We start from the raw sequence: 22,380 nt of genomic DNA, 5'->3' as shown, positions 1-22,380 counted from the left end.
TTTTAATATTCCTGAAAGCTTCTAGCCTTCATTTTTAGGTGTATTCAGGATAATGCACTGTTTCCATCCATTTGTGGTTATTAATAGTATTTTTTCTATTATACATACGTGACGTGTCACAGAGATCTGAGCATTTGGCATGATGTGTCACAATGTCAAAAAGGTTGGGAACCACTGTTCTAGGAGATATCTCAGGAGAAAAGGGGAATTGCATATGGGCCTGTGTGTGTGTATATGTGCGTGCGTGCGTGTGTATATGCACGTGGGAAGAAGATTTTCAGGTTTCGCTCAGGGCGCTGTGAAACCTAAGGCCGGCCCTGCTCCCACATCCCAAGAACATACCAACAAATAATCCCCCCCCCCCCAAGAAAAATTTTTTAGGAAGTGTTCACAATTGCACACGAATTGCAAATGTCTCAAAATACAATTGGCACAGAGGTTATTATTGTTTATTGTATTTATAAAGCGCAAGCGCCAACATATTACGCGGTGGAAGATAACTACATGCAATAGTACAAAGGATGCCAGACGTAACAAGGTTATACAACATAGGACAAGATGCATGTACAAGATACATGATCATGTGATTTTGGGCTGGTTAGGTAGGCCCAGTAATATCATGTAGAATACACTAGGGAAGGGAGGACACTGCCAAAGGCTTACAATCTAAGGGGAGGGGGATAGACACACTAGGCAAGGCTAGCTCTAGAGCCGCTGCTCTCCTCTCCTCCCCCGTCTCTCTCTGGTCATCCAAGGATACCATCATTCAGCATGAAGCTCTTCTTGATCCTCTTTGCCACAGTCTCTGTCTGTAGAATGCAGACCTCTGCTGTACATGTACTGCCATCCTCCCTGGTTACAGCGTCCTCCTCGGCACTTCCTGGTTACAGTTTCTCTACTGTGTGACCTGCGGCGCACACCCATTCATAATATCTCAGGTAGGAAAAGATGCAGTGCTGGATCGCCATACTTAAAACCTTACCTGTTTGCTAAAATGAGATGGGGGAAGATGCTTAGAGGACAGGCAGGCCCCATGAAATCCACCAGGCCGAAGGCACCTGCCCAGGTTGCCTTGTGGATGATCCGGTAAAGACTTAGCCTCTCTTTCGCAGTAGTTAAACTGTACCCAAGGCGATTTAAAATAAAAAAAGTAGATAGAGGGTTCCCGTGTCCTCCTCACCCCCACCATTGCTACCTGCGGACCCTTTTGTTTTGTTTTTTTTACCTGAGGTTCAGCTTGCGGTACAGCTAATTACAGTGTGACCAAAAATGGGTGCTTGCTAAATAGGAAGCAAAGTGTCCACTAATAGTAGCCACAGTTCCCATAGCGAGCAACATTTGTTATCGTCGCAGGGGTTTAAAGGGAAGGTCCAAGCAAAATAAAAAAAATGAGTTTCACTTACCTGGGACTTCTACCAGCCCCATGCAGCCATCCTGTGCCCTCGTAGTCACTCACTGCTACTCCAGTCCCCCGCTGGCAGCTTGCCGACCTCGGAGGTCGGCGGGTCGCATTGCGTACATTTTTCCGCATTCCCGCTAGTGCAGGAACATTAACACATACATTTTTACACGTTACCGGTTCAATGCGTAAAAATTTACGCATTGAAGCGGTAACGTGTAAAAATGTATGTGTTAATGTTCCTGCACTAGCGGGAATGCGTAAAAATGTACGCAATGCGGCCCGCTGACCTCCGAGGTTTGCAAGCTGCCAGCGGGGGACTGGAGCAGCAGTGAGTGACTACGAGGGCACAGGATGGCTGCATGGGGCTGGTAGAAGCCCCAGGTAAGTGAAACTCATTTTTTTTATTTTGCTCGGACTTTTCCTTTATTAGGTGGGGGAGTATAAGTTTCTGTGTGTGGGGGTAGGGGGGTTTATTAGTTGCCTGGTGGATGGTTATTAGTTGCTGGGAGGGGGGGGGGGGGATATATTAGATGCCCACTAGGGGAGGGTTTTGTGTGAGAGTAGGGAGAGATTAGGTCAGTGAAATATCTGAAAATATTACCGATAATTCACTATATCAATTAAAATGAAGAATATCAGTAAATGTACTGATATTCTACTACTGCTATAAAATGCTCCATCAAAAGGTTTTTTTCCCCATTATGCCCATGCCCGAATTAGCACAAGGTGTTTTAAAATGTATGCTCAGCTCCAGTTCTTTTAAGGTGCTCTGGGTCAGTCAATCTACTTATATACAGTATAAGATACAAGGCACTAATTGGATTTCCTCCAAATTTGGTCGCAGGTGGCAAGTGGACTATTTGGGCGCCGCCATAGGCGCCAATGCAAAATATCGGTAATTGAGCATCTAAATGGAAATTTTGGACGCTTGGTAAATAGCAGGCGCTGGGTCAGTGTTAGAGTAGGGTTATGTGCAAGAGTAGGGTTAGGTTTGGCTATAGTAAAACATTGATATTTAATACCTATATTTTACACTTTATACTATCAGCATTACTGGGCGCCCAAATTTCAAGACGCCTTTATTGGATGCACACAAGGTACTTTCAATAACCTTTTTGCAAAAAGGACAGATGTGCAGGCTACTTCAGGCAATGCTATTTAATACACGCTTACTATGATATACAACAATGGGAGGCTGACAGTGCACAACTGCAAATGTTACTCTCTATAGGATTTGCGTAGAGTTTCCCACATCACCGAACGCAATCGGTCAAACGCAGAACTATTGATGTCACAACCGACCTCCAGGGGTCCCCACCAGCTCAGGCGCACGCAGCGCACAATGACGTCATCACATCACGTCGCAAAGACTACATCTCCCTGCGTCCAACTGGCTTCAGACGCAAATCTAATAAGCAGCGCAGGCGCTTACCGCAGCGGGTCGGCATGGGGGCGTGGTCGTGCGGATCCACACACGTAAGCCCCTCCCCGTTCTCCACGGCCGCCATGTTTATGCCAGAGAGACGATGACAGGAAGGAGAAGCTGGTAATTGCTGCGCGGAAGGGCACTAGGGCAGCTGGAGAGACGAAGCCGGTCACGACGGTTCTGTCGGCCCTGCTGTGTCCTTCGCTGTGCTCGGGAGAAGGTTACGCAGTTACCGGAGATGAGGCAGTGACGGGGAGTCCTTTAGATTGGTGCTGTGGCTGCGCGCGGTGTGATCCCTCCCACAGAGGAGGCTACTGATCCTGCACTGGCAGTCAGAGCTGCTGGTATTATTGCTGCTGTTATCCTTTATTTATGCTCGTGTTGGGGCACAGTGTCACCCTTGTCCAGCAGTGTCTACATGTGTTACCTCCTCACCCCCTGCAGCCTCTGGAGCCAAACTTTACACTGTGCAGGGGGCAGGGCAGTCACCACCTCCATATAGGACTTTGAAGTGTCATCACCTATATCCCTGAACACCTAAGCGGACCATCTTCCAACCCCTGAAAGAAGCAGAGTATCTACTAATACCTGGAAGGACCAACCTACCTAAGGACCCGCACCTGACAACACCAGTGTTTTTACCAACCCCTTACAAGACAACCTTCCTGGTCCTGACAGTACCACCACCTGAGAACTGTTGAGAAGACCACCATCCTGGTTCTGAAAGTACCACCACCTGACAGCACTACGTTACTTTGTTCAACAACACATAATAGTACCTTCCTGGTCCTGAAAGTACCACTACATGACAGTGATAGAGCATCTTTACCAACACCTGAGGGAACCACCATCCAAGTTCTGAACATACCAATAGCAAGGTGTCTACCAACACCTGATAGTAGGAGCTTCCAGGTCATCATAGTCCTTCCACTTGACAGCACCAGTGTGCCACCACTATCGCTGTCTCACGCCTGAGGGTACCAACATCCTAGTGCTCCCTCTACCACATTCCATCACCAGCAGGAGAGGGGCTAGTGCACCCCATGCCAGAACTGACCCCTGCTTTCTTTGGCTATACTGATACCATTTACCATCAGCCAGGAGATTGCTTTCTCTGGATATAAAGCAAGCCACAGGGCAGTGAGCACCCTCTAGATCCTTTACAGTCTAGTCTTGTTCTACAGTCATTGGTCAAGATGTCAAATCCAGTGCCAGGGGAAATGGTAAGATGCCCCTCTATGTCCATGGATCTATGTTCTTGTTTTATGTAATTATTTTCTTTACTGTAACCCACACTTTAAATTTTTTTTGTATTGCATGGCGTTTTAGACATGGGATCAGACATCTAAGATTCTTTACGGAGTGCTGCTTTTATAGCTGCTGCTGCTGCTGTTGTGCTTCTCATTGAATGTTTATGGATCTGTGCTGTTTGCTGTCATTTAATTTTCCTTGTAGCCATCGCTATATATTTCAGTTGTCTTTTAGTTTTAAAGTGTAAGACTTTTAGGATTAAAATGGAAATAAATTCTGGGCTTTTTTTTCCTAATCTCTGTTGAGTAAATGGTTTTCTAGCTACAGACCTTTTTATGTTCTGGGAGGTCTATATGTTGCCGTTTTTTTTTTTTTGTTAAATCAGATTTTTTTTTTTCGAAGGTTACAAATAGAACACTATTGGACTTTGATCAAAATGCAATGCCAACCAATCAGAATTAAGCTGTCGGCAGCCTAGTGTGGTGAAACTAATAGAGCTGTGTTGTGATCGGTAGCTCTGCCAACCACTGACCTTCTCAGTAACCTATCTGCATAGTAATAATGCGAGCTGCTATTTTTGACTTGTTTTTTTAAAGATGTAAGCTGTGAGGCTGTCATTTTACTACTTAGTGACTCACTATCCTGAAATGAGTCTGTAATGGTGGCACTGCGCACAAATGTCAATGAATATGTGATTGTCCAAAAGTAGCAAAGAAGTGAGGATGGACTTCTTTGCATCTTGTAACTATTTAAATGATTTAACGATGACAGTATCCATGTTTTGGCATTGATTTACTGGTATATTTATTTTGCATCAGCTTCTATGGCTTTTTAGGATCCTCTGCTTGTCTTTTTTTTTTTCTTAATGGTTTGTATCCACTCCAATACTTGAATAAATTATATGGATTTTATGGAGTATTTTATTTTGCGTCCAGTATAGTCTAAACTGCATCCATTACCAGCCGAGGGAAGTGGAATGTATAGCTTGCATACTAATGTGAAATGTCAGCGTTTGGTTCAGTTTAGGTTTTGAGTTCCCTACTCAGTTGCTAGCCTTCTTGTATCAGCAGTTTCTATCTGCAGTGCAGGTTTTTTTTTTGTGATCTATGAAGTCTTTTCATATGCTCTCTGTTAAACTTCCCTATTTGCTTTCAGATGCTTTACAGTAAAAAGTATTAGTGCTGTCTGTAGGAGTTTAAATGGAAATCATGTGTGTCTACGTGATTGTGCTGGTTACTATGTATTATGCAACCTAGGAAGTCTCAGGAGAGCTGCACATTTCAGTGAGGAATGTCGTTGATATTGGCAGGTTTATGCTGGTGTTACCTAACAGAAGGTTGGACGTCAATGTATTTTCTTAGTTCCAGTTCCAAGGGTTCCGCGTGAAAGTATTTCGGTTTGAAGGCAGGCCAGATCATTAGTCTGTCAGTGGATTAACATGTATCATTGACTTGTTTAAACAAATGGAACTGGGTTTGGTCTTGTTTTGGACTTAAAGAGAACCAGAGACGAAGCACCATCATGTATTTTACCATATATATCAGTAGGAACATTAGAGAAAACACCTACCCTGCTTTCTGTTTCATTCTGCACTGCGCACCTTGCTTCTTATCAACCCTGATAACATCCCCGACTGAGCATTCAGTCTGGCTTTGCTCAGGAATATTTATAGCTCAGTCTTTCTTCTCTGATGTCTTTTCAAGCCCAAGCCTGCCCCCTTCTGGCTCTGCTCAGGAATCATTTATAGCTGAGTCATTATAGCAAAGCCAAACTGAATGCTCAGTTGGGGATTTTATCAGGGTTGATAAGAAGCAAGCTGTGCAGTGAAGAATGAAACAGAGAGCAGGGTAGGTGTTTTCTCTAATGTTCCCACTGATATGGGAAAATACATGAGGATGCTTTGTCTCTGGTTCACTTTAAAGGGATCCTGAGCAGTTATTAAAAATGAAATTGTGACTTACCTATGTAAGTCCCCCAGCGTCCTCCTGGCTCTCCCGACTGGCAGCTCAGTTGTTGTACGACTTCAGCCTGAAGTCATCAGTGCTGCTTCCTGCATTGACTTCTCTAATATTGAACTGTGCATACGTAGGACTGGGGTCTCCAGCCAGCGTGATGACGCATATCGGCAAAGTGGGAAGCAGTCCTGACTACTTCAGGCCAAAGTCGTATAATAAAAGAGCCGGGAGAGGAGCCAGGAGAGGAGCCAGGAGGATGCCGGGGGACTTTGCGGCCTACGGCGGACTGAAGGAAGCACCAGGTAAGTCACAATTTAATTTTTAGTGACTGCTCAGGGTTCCTTTAACGCTTATGCTGGGTACACACGTTGAGATTTCCCGCTCGATTCGTGGATCGATTCGATTATTCCAAACATGCTTGATTGGATTTCGATCGTTCCTGCCGTCGATTTTGCATACTTAACAGTGTTCTCCCCAGAATTTTTTTCCAGCCGGGTGGCATGAAATAGTAGCCGGGTGGCATGAAAAAGTAGCCGGGTGGGGCGAGTTGAAAATGCAGGGCAACTGTGCTTACAGCATAGGAGGAGGTAAGGAGGTGAGCTGATGACAGCCGGGTGGTCACCAAATCTAGCCGGGTGGAGCACCCGGCTAAAAGAGCCTGGGGAGAACACTGCTTAATATAAAAAAAGATCGAAATCCAATCGAGCATGTTTAAATCGAGCGTGAAATCTCAACGTGTACCCAGCATTAGGAATCCAGCGCTGGCTCCTCGTTAAACATGAAGAGTGTCACATGTCCAAACACACTTTCAGTGGATAGACTGTTTGAAGTTTCAATGGGAATGTTGGTGATAGTAGTTTACTGGTTTATTAAAGAAGAAGCAGAAGATCCCCCCCCCCCCCCCCCACACTACAAGGAAAATATGGCGTGGCCCTAAATGGAATGGACAACGAACAAATGAATGCAAATGAATCTTTATGGGCAGTTGGCATCAGTAGTCATTCCGTGATTTGAGTGGCCACAGGCTTACGCTGCACTTTTCACCTGCAATATACTGTCAACCCATCAAATATGGTAGCGTTGCATTGATTTGCATCGCTTCCAGATCACTTTGGGACTTATTTTTTGAAAACCATAGTGAAAAGACCACCCTTTGCTGTTGAATTAGTTTTTTTTTTTTTTTTTTTTTTTTTTTTGCCTTAAAAGTATTGTTAAACAGAGTGAGGGCCCATTCACACTAGAGCGTTTTGCTGCGATTTTGGAAAAACGCTAAACCGCTAGCACTTTTAGAAAAGCGCTAGTGTATTAAAACCTTATGGGTCCGTTCTTACTTGGGCGATTTGCGCAAATCGCCCAAAATCGCGAAACGCAAACGCGTCGCCGGCACCATTTTCATGCGATTTTCCAGCGATCGCGGTTCAGTGCTAAAGAAGCGCTAAATGCGATAGCGGAAAAATCGCCGCAGTGTTCAGTTATTTTTCACAGAAAAAATCACTTCTGCAAAACGCCGGCAAAAATCGACAGTATTTTGCAAACGCAAGTGTGAATGGGCCGGAATGTGGACTTTTTACAGCTCTTGTTTTCATTGCTTGATGACTTTGGCCAATGTTGTCTGTAGTGTGAAGTCTTTTGACAACTTTAATTGCTTCTAACTAACTGCCACCCTAAGGGCCTATTTCAACTACACGCAGAATGGATTCAGAAAAACTGACTCCAATGAATGCCTATATACCTGTTTCCACTAAACGCGATTTTTCTGATGCAGATTTTCCAATAGGCATTCATTGAGGTAAGTTTTTCTGCATCCAATCTGCGTGTAGTGGAAATAGGCCCTAAATGTGGCAAAATAAACTGATCTGAAATGTTCTACTGTTAGGCTTCTTGCACACCAAGACGTTGTGTTAGGTGCCACGTTAAGGTCGCATAACGTGCACCTAACACAACGTATGGTGCTGCAAAAGCCGACGGTAGAGTGAGCCGCGTTCGGCGGCTCGATTCCTATAATGTCTCCCAGAGTGGCGCTGATTGGCCAGCGGGACCACGTGATGCGGAGCGAGACACTCCGCATCACGTGGTCCCGCCGGCCAATCAGCTGCCGCCAGTGCAGTGAATATTAAGTAGCCATGTGCGCGGCTACTGTAGCTGGCTCTCCCCGCCTCCTCTCCGCCCCTCACTGCGCATGTGCAAACAGTCTAACGCGGCTATAGCCGCTCCAACGCCGTAGCATGCTGCACTTTGCACCGAACGTGCAGCATTACATGTAACGCAACGTGGGCTGTGTGAACAGCCCACTTGTGTTACATTGCTGTGCGTTGGGGGAGCGTTACAGGCGCACTAACGTGCGCCTGTAACGTCTTGGTGTGTAAGCAGCCTTAACCATTGTTTTGTGTGCTTGTAAAAGCCAATTGTATGTTTTGGTTGTGTTCTATAAACAATGATGAAGCCACTAAGCCAGTATTTTAATGAGCTTGGAATAAATAATATAGTTCATGGTAGATCAAGTGAATGATCCAGTATTTTCCTGGTAGTCCACCCAGCATGCCAATTTGTACCATTAGATATTCAACAAGCTCTAGCTTTGTACTGCCTGATGAGGGTGCCGGCAAAACAGATGACCGTGCACCTTGCTGCACTTAGGAATCTGCGCGGGAGACTTGGGCGCAGGATACAGCCGGTATATGGCTGATCCTGCTGCCGCACAAGTCCCGGCCGTATTAAATACTATTCCCCCTCCAGGCTGCCATGGATAGTGGGGAATGAAATAATTTTAATTTATCTTCCAGCAATTGCTGAAAGCTGAATTGTGTTTTAAAAGGAACTACAGCTTCGTCTTCTAATGGCTCCTAAGTTACTCCCTGTGTGCTGCTATAGCCGTAATTCCTATTACGGCCTATGGTGGCGCCGGCTGTGCCCAAATCTCCTGTGCTGGATTCACTGTGTTCGGCTCTGGGGGAGCTGCGGTACTATTGATTTATTTATTTCATGCTGAAATCTACTTAAAATCTATCTGTATTTGGCAATATTAGATCCCACTCTCATCAGATGTTGGTCGGTGAGGGATCTATCCTTTGGTCATGTTGGTCAAAAATCTACCAGTGTTTGGCAGGATGAAAGAAAATAGAGGAATAAAATTGCTTATTTCCCACAATGCAATTTGGTTTACAGAAAGCAAACTGTGGTGACCATGGTCATGACATCATGCTGTGGGAGGGGTTTCCCCACAATATCAGCCATACAGATGTCCCTGGTGATCTATTTGAGAAAAAGTAAAGATTTCTGGTGGGAAAGGGGGTATCGGCTACTGATTGGAATGAGAGTGTAACCAAGCAGCTCGGGGTGACCCAAACCACTAGGGATGAAGTTCAATCCTGGATTGAAGTTCCTCTTTAAAGGGAACCTAAACTGAGAGGGATATGGATGTTTCCTTTTAAACATTAAACATCCAAGCTCTCTTTGGCTGCAGCATGGCTGAATCGCACACCTGCAACAAGCATGCAGCTAATCCAGTCTGACTTTAGTCAGAGCAACTGATCTGTATACTTGTTGAGGGGCTGTGGCTGAAAGTATTAGAGACCCTGGATCAGCAGGAGAGGCAGGCAACTGGTATTTTTTAAAAGGAAAAATCCATATCCTTCTCAGTTTAGGTTCCCTTTAAACCAGGAATCCTTATTTTCTGCTTGGAAAGCGTCTGTGTTGAGGAAGGTCTATAGAAGCTGTACAGTACCTGTAGTTTTCACATTGATGAGCCTGACTGCTACACAATATAAAACTGCAGGGCTATTTTACTATCCAACAAACCCTACACAAATCGACTGGGGATAGCAACACATAAAACTTTACTAGGACTGATAAATCCAGCAATCATTATGGGCAGACAGAAGATACATGTGTATAACTGGCTTTCATTCACACTAAAACTTTGGCAAGCAGTGCTTTTGGGACAGTAGATTAAGGACAATTACTTTCTAACAAAAGCACTGTAATTTCATGCCTGGATTACAATTCTATCTGAGGATAATATGGTGCTGTGCATTATCTGGAGGACAATTATACTGAAGATACAGTATAAAAAGAATACATATGATTCTTGCCTGGATTATTCTGTATGCATTCAGGCATATTTCTACTGGAGTCTATCACTGAAGCATGGTTGCTGTACAGCGATTACCCTCCCCTCCCCTGAATTTCAGTGCCGGGTAATATGTTGGCGCTTTATAAATTGATTAAATAAATAATCACATAAGGCTAGTTGACACTGGAGCTTTTCTGGGGGATTTCGGGAACTGGCAATCAACAAAGCACTGTGTCAATGTAATCGAATGTAACTGTTCTTGCTGCAGCGATGCATTTTGTATAAAATCACCCTGCATGTTGCATTTTTGAAGCAATTGCGATTTGAAGAAATGATGCAAAATTGCACTTACTTTCAAAATCATGCAAAATAACGCTTTCTGCAATTTTCCGTTGGAACTAAGCCTTATGAACAGTTAGTGGTGGCAGTAACTAGTGTATTTATATTGCCCAGCCCTATAGTTCTAGTTTTCTGCCCTTCTTAATGCGAATCCGAGATAAACTTTTACTCATTACATAATTGTGTTCCTTTCATATAATTTACAGGGCATTCCTCAAGCCAAATACTTTTTTGTTGTTGTTGTTTTAATACTCTAATTCCCTATAAACTAAACAAGCCTCACCCACAGCTTCTCCAGAGAGCCTTGGTACTCTCAGCATTAGTAGCAAGGGTTTATGGGAGGTCAGTCTAAGCAGGAGGAGGTTACTAGCCAGAGATTTCAGAGGCAGAGGGGAGGAGAGAATAGGAGAGGGGAGTGAAGTTTTCACACTATGAGGGCTGGAGATACAGATCAGCTTGCCTGTGTGTAATGTGACAAACAGAACATGGCTGCCCTCATTGTATCACGGGAATAAATAATCATAAACTGTTGAAGCTGTTTGCAGCTAGATTTGCTGAGTAAACTATCTAAAGTTTAGATGAGCTATATAAACAAGTTACTTGTAATTGTTAGTTTTTCATCTCGGATCCGCTTTAAGGTGGCCATACACTTATAGATTTGCAGCAGGTTCGACCATCAGATTCCTGTCAGATGCCTGTCAGGTCGAATCTGACAGGAATCTGTCTGATGTGTGCCACACACTAGGAACAGATTTCCAGTAGATTTTTCAGAATTAAATCTATTGAAAATCGACAAATGCATTATTGCACCATTCGATCCAATGCAAGTCTATGGGCCATCGATCTGCTGCCAGCAGCTGATCGGCCTAGATTTTCCACCTGGATGAATCGATATAGGCCGAAAATCGATCAATCGGTCATGCTTCCTGCTGCATCAATCTCTAGCGGATTTGATCAGAGCAGTCGAATTAAATCTATTCAGAGCAGAATTAAATCTATTGAAAATCGACCGAAATGCATTATTGCACCATTCGATCCAATGCAAGTCTATGGGCCATCGATCTGCTGCCAACAGCCGATCGGCCTAGATTTTCCACCTGGATCGATCGATATAGGCCGAAAATCGATCAATCGGTCATGCTTCCTGCTGCATCAATCTAGCGGATTTGATCAAAGCAGTTGAATCGGCTGTCGATCGATGGCTGAGATCGAGCAGTGTATGGGCCCCTTTACTTTTTAACTGAAGTACGTAAGTAGTGAATAATTGCTGCACTTAGATGCCTGGAGGAGTTATTAGCTGTACTTAAGTGACAAGAGGGGTTAATGGCTGAAATACTTTATGCAGTGCAATCATTAACCCCTCCTGAGCCCCAAGTGCAGCCATTTACTTTGCTGGGTAGACTTTTATACTTGAGTCAATAAAAAATTCCAGCTTAAGAGGGTTGAATACAGGGCTGCGGAGTCGGAGTCGTGGAGTCGGGCAATTTTGGGTGCCTGGAGTCGGAGTCGGGAAAAAATGCACCGACTCCGACTCCTAATGAATTTGTAACTGTAATTAAAATAGAAAATATGATAAAATGTTATATTTCTCAGATAATAGTCATTAAAAATAATGTGTATATATACAGTAATAGCTGTGCTTAGTCCACAAAAATGAAATAAACCAATCAAAATTAGTTACTTGTGCTGCTTCAATAAAGCAGTCCCCGTATTTTTAAGGTCAGATATACATATCTGATTGTGACTGTATATATGATGTGTACACAGGAATCTCTTATATATACTAAATAACATCTATGCTGTAAGAATAAAGCCGGATGTGTAGCTGTGTCACTAAAAGAGATGGTCAATGAGATGGAAATAATTCTGCACTGATGCTGATTTATGCAAATGTATGCACTCCCTTTGCTGATGAAATCAAATAATTTGATATGTTGTTAAAATTTGGTTTGGTGACTACAAATGAAAGGGTACCTGAGACGGATGAAAAGTAAAGTTTTATACATACCTGGGGCTTCCTCCAGCCCCCTTCATGCTAATCAGTCCCTCACTGTCCTCCACCACCCGGATCTTCTGCTATGAGTCCTGGTAATTCAGCTAGTCAGCGCTGTCCGGCCGTATGCCGCTCCCACAGCCAGGAACATTCTGCACCTGCGCAATAGTGCTGCACAGGTGTAGTATGTTCCTGGCGGCGGAGTGTGTGCATGCGCACTACGCCCGACTGGCTCAAGTACCTGGACTCCTAGCAGAAGATCCAGGTGGTGGAGGAGGACAACGAGGGACTGATTATCCTGAAGGCGCCTGGAGCAAGCCCCAGGTATGTATAAAACTTTAATTTCATCTGTCTCAGGTTTACTTTGTTACACAGTAGTACTATACTCTACATGTGCACTCCCCACAGAGCTGCAGGGAATCCACTGAGAATGCACATTGAACACAGAGGTGTTGTCTGTCACCCATAAACCTTGTTCAGATTGTGCATGAAGAATGTGTAATAGAGGAAGAATCTCCTCATTCCCCTGCAGAGTACCTGCACATCATTCTTACATGTACCCACAGTTACATTGCCTAGGGCCTGATAGATGTTCTTTGTTCCGGTTTGTACCTTTTACAAGTACTCTTACCAAGGACTAGTTTTAGTCTAAAGGGAATAAATATAGTAGTCTACATATCCTTCTTACTTCAGTTGTCTTGTAAAATTCCTAAGCGTTGGCAGTTAAGAGACGAATTTCATGTTACATACTTTTAATCAACAAAATTGTAATATGCAAATTAGAGGAGTCGGAGTCGAGGAGTCGGTGGAATCCTAAACTGTGGAGTCGGAGTCGGTGGATTTTTGGACCGACTCCACAGCCCTGGTTGAATATTGGAGTCGACTTATACAGGAGGTTGGCTTGTATTCGAGCTTATACGATAATAATAACCTTACTTGCTGAGAATGGAGAATTAGACAGGCTGTTCTCTTAGACACACACAGGGTGGATTTCTTTGTTTTGATATTTGTCTCCTGTGCAAGAGTTCAGGTCTACTTTAATGAATTATCTCTGCAGGAGAAATTCTCCTAAGGGCTGATTCACACGCACATGTAAACGCTGCAGTTTCCCTTTCAAATGAATGGAAGCGCCTTTTAAACTGCTATTAAGGCCCATTCACACTAGCAAACACAAAATGCAGCGTTTTGCGCTGGTGATTTTACTGAAATTATCATGGAAAAATCACTGTATACTCATGATTTTTTGGGCGATCGCGATTAGCGCTTTTTAGCATTCTAATTGCGATCACTCTAGAATTATGTAAAAATGCTGCATGCACCATGTTTTTTGATTGCTGTGAATCGCCAGCGATTGGCGACAATCACAGAAGTGAGATCACTGCCATATAATTAGTACTGTGCTAGCGCTTTAAAAAGCGCTAGCGATTTGGCGATTAGTGGTAATCGCCCCTGTTAGAACGAGCCCTTACGGCCTGCTAGAGTCGTCATCTGGTCCTGGACACTACTCTACCTTAGCCTCATCAAAAGTATATGAATATATGTGCCTTGCGTCATGCTATAGGTATTCAGCAGTCATTTGAATTATAAATTCTGTAAGCATTATGATATCCTCCTGGTGTGAGCCCCCTTGGAGTTTTCTTCAGCAGATCAAAGTCCCTTCATTGAAATGTATCTGTGGTTTTTTTTCTCCGCCTCACTCAGGCAAACAGACGTGCATGTGCGTGTTTTATGTGCTGTGTGTCTCAATAAGGTAACCAGAGCTTCCCTGTGGGAAAATTATCTCCTCAGGGCAGACCTGCTCTATGTATTTTTTTTAATAGCATCCTGTATCTAAATGGAGGTCTGGTTATATGTTTCTTTTTTTCTAACTGTTATCTATGTCTCTGGTATGTAAGATTGGAATATCCGTTTAAAGCCCTTCTCTAGCCATGGCAACAAACATAAATCTTCACCTCTTGCTCATATCTGATGCATCTAATACAAGATAAATCCATTTACCTTATTTTATAGTCCATGTGACTGCGCAGGCCGGATCCTTTGACTTTGTAATAGGGATGCTGTGTCAGTCTTGTGTTTTCAGTCAAGTGCTTTTCTGTAAGCAGCCTGTATAGAGCACAGTTATGCCTGTTCTCCACTGTTCCATTTGCCACCTTCTGCCCCGGTCTCCCCATTGCTGCATGGGTATGCACTGCACTTTTGGAGGTGGAAGAGATCTACAGGTAATCAATTCCTCAAATGGCTCCTCAGCTGCATGCACTTTATCTGCCAAAACAGTGCTCAGACACTTTAGTACATTTCCTGGTTCACAAACGCCTGACCCAGTACCTCAATGCCAACTCACTACTAGACCCACTGCAATCTGGATTTCGGCCTGCCCACTCAACCGAAACGGCTCTCACCAAAGTGGTCAATGACCTTGCCTTAGCTAAAGCTGAAGGTAAATACACCATTCTCCTCCTCCTTGACCTTTCAGCAGCTTTTGATACAGTAGATCATCCCCTACTCCTCCAGTCCCTCCACTCCATGGGCATTCACGATCTCGCCCTGACCTGGCTTTCATCCTACCTCTCCAACCGCTCCTTCACGACCTCCTTCAATGAGTCCTCGTCCACCCCCAACCACCTCTCAGTGGGAGTCCCCCAAGGCTCGGTCCTTGGCCCCCTACTGTTCTCCCTATACACATCCTCCATTGGCAAAGTTATCTCCTCCATGGGTTTTAACTATCATCTGTATGCAGATGACACCCAAATCTATCTCCACACCCCTGACATATCCACCACTACCATGGACAAGGTCTCCTCCTGCCTATCTGCCATCTCCTCCTGGATGTCCGCTAGGTTCCTAAAACTAAATCTAGACAAAACGGAATTTATGATCTTCCCACCCCGGTCATCCCTGGACCTCCCAGATGTGCAGGTCACTGTTAACCACACTACTATTCACCCTACCTCTCAAGCCCGCTGTCTGGGTGTCACCCTGGACTCCGCACTCTCCTTCACTCCCCACATCCAAAACCTCACAAAGTCCTGCAACTTCCACCTTCGTAACATCTGTAAGATTCGCCCTTTCCTGACCCCTGCCACCACCAAACTCCTCATCCATGCCCTCATAATTTCCCGCCTCGACTACTGCAATGCCCTTCTGTCTGGACTCCCTAAGACCCGAATAGCCCCACTGCAGTCCATCATGAATGCGGCTGCCAGAATTATCCACTCCTCCCATCGCTCCACCAGGGCGGCTCCCCTCCGTGAATCCCTCCACTGGCTTCCTATCCAGTCCAGAATCAGATTCAAGATATTGTGTCTGACCTACAAATCCATCCACAAAACCTGTCCAACCTACATTTCTGATCTTACCCAGAGATACACACCAAGCCGCTCACTCCGCTCCTCCAATGAACTTCGCCTGACCGTCACCCGCATCACCCAGTCCCATGCACGCCTCCAAGACTTCTCAAAAGCCGCTCCGACACTATGGAACTCCCTACCTCCACCCATTAGGGCAGCCCCCTCCTTCAACACCTTCAAGAAGGCCCTCAAAACTCACCTTTTCACTCTTGCCTACCACCCCTCACAATTGCTCTAAACCCACAGCCGAACTCTGGTCCCCTACCTCTCATGTCCCTACCTCTCCCTCTAGATTGTAAGCCTTTGGGCAGGGTCCTCACTCCTTTTGTGTCCTACCTGATCATGCACCTCTATTACTGTGCACCCATGCTATGCATTTGAGTGAACCTAACTTGCCTAATCTCCATGCTCCCATCCAGTGACTAAGCATTACCTTGTACTCATACTGTGCTGTGTGATCTGGTTTTCTTTTATTCCTGTATTGTCATATTGCTGTTTGTCACCCCTAAATATTGTCTGTAACCTAAATTAATGTCCAGCGCTGCGTAATATGTTGGCGCTTTATAAATACAACAAATAAATAAATAAATAAATTTCCTTTGGGGGAGGAGAAGGAGTTAATGGCCACATAGCTTTGTATTGCATCCTATCTAGAAGGGGAGCAATTTGAACAGTTCTTGGGGAGGGTTAACCCTTGACAAAAATTGCATGCGTTTTCCAGGGCTGTGGAGTCAGTACAAAAATACTCCAACTCCTCAGTTTATGAAACCACCGACTCCAACTTCATTTACCCAAAATTTCACTAACTTTTTGACTCTGAATCCTTTGCCTAATAATTACCAGGGCTATGGAGTTGGTACAAAAATCCTCAGATTCCTAAAGGTAATGAAACCACCAACTCCGACTACAGGTACCCAAAATGACTTTGACTCCAACTTCACAGCCCTGGTACAAACCTCACACTTCAGGTACCCAAAAATTGCTCTGACTCCACAGCCCTGGTTTTCCAAATGTGAGTTCACATTTCAGTCACTGGTATTGTTCACTTGCATGCGTTGAGAAAAAAAGATAAAACTTAGAGCAGGGCAGCATTATTTCTCACACACACACTATACCTCGTTGGCAATAATTGAGCTACTGTGGCAAAACACTTTGTAACTGTAAAAAAACGCTTGCTGAAAATGCATACACTTCCTCCCTTAGGGCGCACTACAAAGTGGCTTTGCAAAACCGTTTGATTTCAGATTTTCGGAGAACCGCAAATTTAAACAAGGATCTCTGAGCGATCGTAATTTGGTTCTACAGCCAATGAATGCGATTGTGCTGAAAATGCTGCATGCAGCACTTTGCTATGACAACAGTGCAAGTAGTACAACGGTTTCAGGGTTCCCGTGCTGCAGGAAATTGCCCCTCACTGGCATCGGAAAGCGCTGCAGAAAGGCTTGTATTGGGCCCCAGCCCTAAATCTGCTTTTGTGTTGGTTGAGACTAAGACCACATACACACATCAGACCATAGTCTTTTGAAAATGAAAGATCACAGACCAATTTTACCCCATTCCATGTAGTATGAGAGCCATACCTACAGTCTATTCTATGGAGCTGAACTCCCCATCAGACAGAAATCTTTGCAAGATGCTGTACACAAAGATGCTGTACACATTCAAAAGATCAGTATCTGCAAAAGATCAGTTCCTGCAAAATGCATTCATAGTCTATGATATCTGCAGATCCTCATACACACCTTGTTTAACAGACCTTCATCTGCAGATCAGATCCACCAGGATGGATTTTCAGATCTGCAGATGATTGTCTGATCTGCAGATGAATGTCAGCTAAACAAGGTGTGTATGATGATCTGCAGATCTCATAGACTATGAATGCAATTGGCAGGAATGGATCTTTGGCAGGAACAGATCTTTTGCAGATACTGATCTTTTGTGTCTGTACAGCATCTGTGTGTGCAGCATCTTGCAAAGATTTTTTTTTTCTGATGGGGAGTTCACCTCCATAGAAAAGACTGTGAAGGTATGGCTCTCATACTACATGGAAGGGGGTAAAATTGGTCTGTGATCTTTCATTTTCCAAAGACTATGGTCTGATGTGTGTATGAGCCTTAAAGGGATCCAAGCAGCTCCTGGCTTCCAATAGCTGCAAGGGCTGCCATTGTTCAGAAGCACAACACCTGCTATTCTACAACTAGCATTATCCAGGCTAGGTGTGAAATTCTTCAACTGTAACTGATGTTTTCTGTTGGAAGTACAATGGGGTTTGTTTGTGGGCAATTAAGTCTAATGAGGTGATTTCTTATTGGCTTTCCACCATCTCCTGCTCAGCATCCACAGGTCCTTTACAGTCGGACGAAGTGGCTATTTTAACCCTTAGATGTAAAAAAATGATGTAAAATGAAAGAATATTTTTCTTTATAATAATAAACCACATTTTTAGAATGCATTTTTTTATTTGCTATAGAGCTGCCCTGGGTGTTAAAAAGTATGCTCGGTTCACAGGTGTGTATGAGGATCTGCAGATCTCATAGACTATGAATGCAATTTGCAGGAACGGATCTTTGGCAGGAACAGATCTTTGGCAGATACTGATCTTTTGTGTCTGTACAGCATCTGTGTGTGCAGCATCTTGCAAAGATTTTTTTTTCTGATGGGGAGTTCAGCTCCATAGAAAAGACTGAAGGTATGGCTCTCATACTACATGGAAGGGGGGTAAAATTGGTCTGTGATCTTTCATTTTCAAAAGACTATGGTCTGATGTGTGTATGAGCCTTAAGTGTTGAAGAGGGATACAGCTGCTGTTAGTATTCCACTTGGAGAGGTTACTGTAGATCACACTTTCAGTCTTGTGCCGAGGACCTGAAAGTTAATAGTTAGGATTGAAAAGTGTGTCCAGCCTTTGTTGTGTATCTGTGCTTACCTCAAACTGTTCCCTGTAAAATCTAATAGAGATCATTTTGAACATAGATCTGGAACTAAAGGGGCCCATACACTTATACTATTTCCCGCCGATATACAGCTGATTCGATCACTGTGAAATGGTTGCGCAAATGCTGGCCGAACGATCGAATTCCGACCCAAATCCATCGTTCCCGTCGATCTGTCCACGCTGAAGATTTCGCTCGATCGCCGGCGGGTCGGGAGTGCGTCTATAGCGGCGTTCGAATGTCCGACCGACACTAGCAGCAATACATTACCTGATCCGGCCGGCACGTATCCCTGCTGTCCCCGCTGGTTCTTCTCCGCTGGGCTCCGACAGGCTTCACTTCTTCCTGTCCCTACAGGAAGTTTAAACAGTAGAGCGCCCCCTACTGTTTAAACTTCCCCGGACAGGAAGTAAAGTGAAGCTGAAGCCCAGAATGGAGAAGAAGACAGCGGAGACCGGGGACTTGTGCCGGCCGGGTCAAGTAATGTATGCGGGGGGGGGGGGGGGGGGGGCAGCAGCAGCTCCACAGATTGTGAACCGGCTTCATAGTGAAATCGATTCAAAATCTGTTCGCAGTGTTGGTAGCCAATAGATCCCTCTTTGATCAGATTTGATCACAGAGGGATCTATCTGCTGGTCGATCTGGTGGCAATCGACCAGTGTATGGCAGCCTTAGGGCTGGTTCAGACGGACGTTTGCAGAGCGTTTACAGCCAGCGTTCAGGGCTTGGTGTTAAACGCTCCTATTCAAGTGAATGGGAGCGTTTGTACCAAGCTTTCAAGCGCGTTTACACAAACGCGGCGTTTGGGTCCCGATTTTCTCTGGCGTTCAAGGAGCCCCTGGAAGCTACATGTAGCTTCCAGGGGAGGTTAACCGCGACGGCTAATGTCCCGCTAGGGGAAGAAAAAACGCGACCGCATCCAAACGCACACGAACGCTGCTGAACGCGACGCCAGCAAACGCAACGCCTCCAAACGTCCGTCTGAACCAGCCCTTAAGGTGATTAAAAATATCAGACTACAAGCTGTGTGTGGAGGCAGATTTGCTTTTCTCCTCATTCATTAATTGCTGAATGCCAAAAGTAAGGATATTGTCAAAACATGCCCTTTTAAGTGGCATTCCAGGGACTGTAGGGCAGTACAAACAAAACTGGAGCAGATCTGGAGCAATGTCAACAGTCAAGATTCTGCTGTAAAAAGAAACAAGCATTATGATTGGCTGCTCTGTGCAAGTTCTGTACTTTTATCAAGTGACTGCAAAGAACACAGAAACAAATCAGCCTGAAGTATTTAGGAAATTAAATAAAGTGGTATAGTAGGGACATATGGTTATGGTAGATATTAGACTGTGAGCTGAGGGACAGTCAGTGACATGGCTCTGTGCTCTGAAATGCACTGGGGAAGATGTCAGCGCTATATAAATATACAGTGATAATGACAATAATCCTTATCAGCCTGTGGCTTGCTGGGACTAGTGACACTTTGTATAAGGAAGACTGTTGCGGACTTACTAGGTACTCTGAAAATGTTGCAGAAAATGTCAACACTCTATAAATACATCCTTTTGTTTTTTTCTTCCTGTTAGGTATTTGTTATTGTTTCTGAGAACATTCTAGGAATGTTTGCTCGTTTTTATTGTCAATTGTTGCTCATTTTATTAATTGTTTGTTTGTATTCAATGTTTTTTATTGACTCCTACAACTTATCGGAATAAAGGCTCGTACCCTGGTCCAAACAATCTGCCCAACTAGCCTCTAAACTTGGTCTGTTGGAAGACATTGGGTATGTGTTCGGGTGGCAACCTACAAGACGACCAACTGATAACCAGTTGTTTGCCAGATCCAAACTGTGGATCAACCTGCCCAACTGTCATTCAGGTTGGCCACGTGCGTACAAGTCTTTCAAACAACTTTGTAGTTTTTGAATGCGCACATGTTGTGCAGGTTGTCATTTAGCTTGCGCACATAGTATTTAAGTGAGTTGGTTGGCGTGTGTGTATGTAATTGTCATGTGGTTGGTCATGTTGTGAAGTTGGTTGTGCATTATGTTGCACATGTGTATGAGCCTTATGCCTAGTACACACTAGCAATTTTGATGGATCAATCATTGGTCAATTTTACCACCTCCATGTAGTATGACCATTTACCTATATAATCTGCATAGAATTGAAAATCTGTTTGGCCCTCATACTACATAGAGGTGGTAAAATTGACCAATGATTGATCCATCAAAATTGCTAGTGTGTACTAGGCATTAAAGTGAACCTGAACTCAGAACTCCTCTCTGCTCTAAAAGATACACAACAGCATAATAACCTTTAAATAAAAAACGTGTTACAGCTGATACAAATCCTAAAATAAATGTTCTACTTCCTTATTCATGGAAGCAGGCATATTGTTTACAGCCTGTGCTTTCATATGGACTTATCTGCCACAGGCAGTCATGTGACATGGGAGAATCAAATAACAACTTGTGATTAAACAGGCTAAGCTCTCTAAATACATACAGGGGGCATTTCTCTGCGTTTTTCCTTCTGTCCTGTGCAAGAGTTCAGATCCTCTTTAACAGCATTGCACAGTGTATAGCTAGCTTATGTTAAAAGTACAGTGTGTGAAATGCACTAAATGCTGTAAAAACATGTTTATCGGAAACCTTACTTGGTACAATGTATTTACTATTGCACTGTATAAACTGTGTTCCATCTCTGCGCCAGTAAACCTGTTACTTCAGCTATTTGAATTATCCATTGACCAGTGATTAACAGGATTGGCAGTGACAATGGTTTGCTGCTCCCTGGTCTTTTGTCCTGTACTCTCTGTAGTTAAACACTTCAATCCTTTCTATTGTTTCCTGTAACCCTGTTGAGGTTTTCTTTACTACTTTGTAAGCTGATATAAAATACAGGACTGCAGAATGATTTTGGACAATTTGTGTTATTGGAATAGAAATATACAGTAATACTTTACTGGATCACAGAAGTTTGTAGCAATGAGATAAAAAAAATCCATAGTCAATCTGCATTAATAAATTTAGTCAGTGTTTTCCCATTGTAAAATCTTTCTTCTCTTTGATTTACATTCTGACTGAAGAGAGAGGTATATGGAGGCTGCCATGTTTATTTCCTTTTAAGCAATGCCAGTTGCTAATCCCCCTGCCTTTAATACTATTAGCCATAGCCCCTGATCAAGCATGCAGTAGATCAGGTGTTTCAGACTTTAAAGTCAGATCTGACAAGACTAGCTGCATGCTTGTTTCTGGTGTTATTCAGATACTACTGCAGAGAAATAGACCAGCAGGGCTGCCAGGCAACTGGTATTGATTAAAAGGAAATAAATATGGCAGCCTCCGTATACCTCTTACTTCAGTTCCCCTTTAAGTTATCAGTGATGCCAGCATCTTTTCAATAAGTCAACAAAGGTCCATTGTAATACATCAACAAATGTTACACCGTACAGTAACTCCTTAACGAACAAGGTGTCACACCAGCAAGGCTTACCAGCCAGGGCCAACACACATTATACGGTTGTAAGTCAGTCAGTAGTCCTCCTCCTTAAACCCAGGAAACAGCGTTGCTATAGCTTTCGATCTCAGTGGTAGACCAGGCATTAGCAGATTCTAGTATTAAAGGGAACCGGAGGTGAGGGGGATATGGAAGCTGCCATAT

General features: G+C 43.9%; 1 protein-coding gene across 1 annotated transcript in view; it reads left to right on the top strand.

The window, feature by feature from the left end:
- Positions 1-2,859: 2,859 nt before the first annotated feature.
- UBL3 (ubiquitin like 3) overlaps positions 2,860-22,380 on the top strand; it is a 222,849-nt gene continuing 203,328 nt past the window's right edge. The window contains exon 1 of the mRNA XM_068267027.1: positions 2,860-4,051. Coding sequence (XP_068123128.1) covers positions 4,025-4,051 — 27 coding nt within the window. The 5' untranslated portion in view covers positions 2,860-4,024. The remainder of the gene's footprint in view (positions 4,052-22,380) is intronic.

Source organism: Hyperolius riggenbachi, chromosome 2, assembly GCF_040937935.1.
Source record: "Hyperolius riggenbachi isolate aHypRig1 chromosome 2, aHypRig1.pri, whole genome shotgun sequence".
Classification (NCBI taxonomy): domain Eukaryota; kingdom Metazoa; phylum Chordata; class Amphibia; order Anura; family Hyperoliidae; genus Hyperolius; species Hyperolius riggenbachi.
This window is presented reverse-complemented; position numbering and strand designations above follow the sequence as displayed.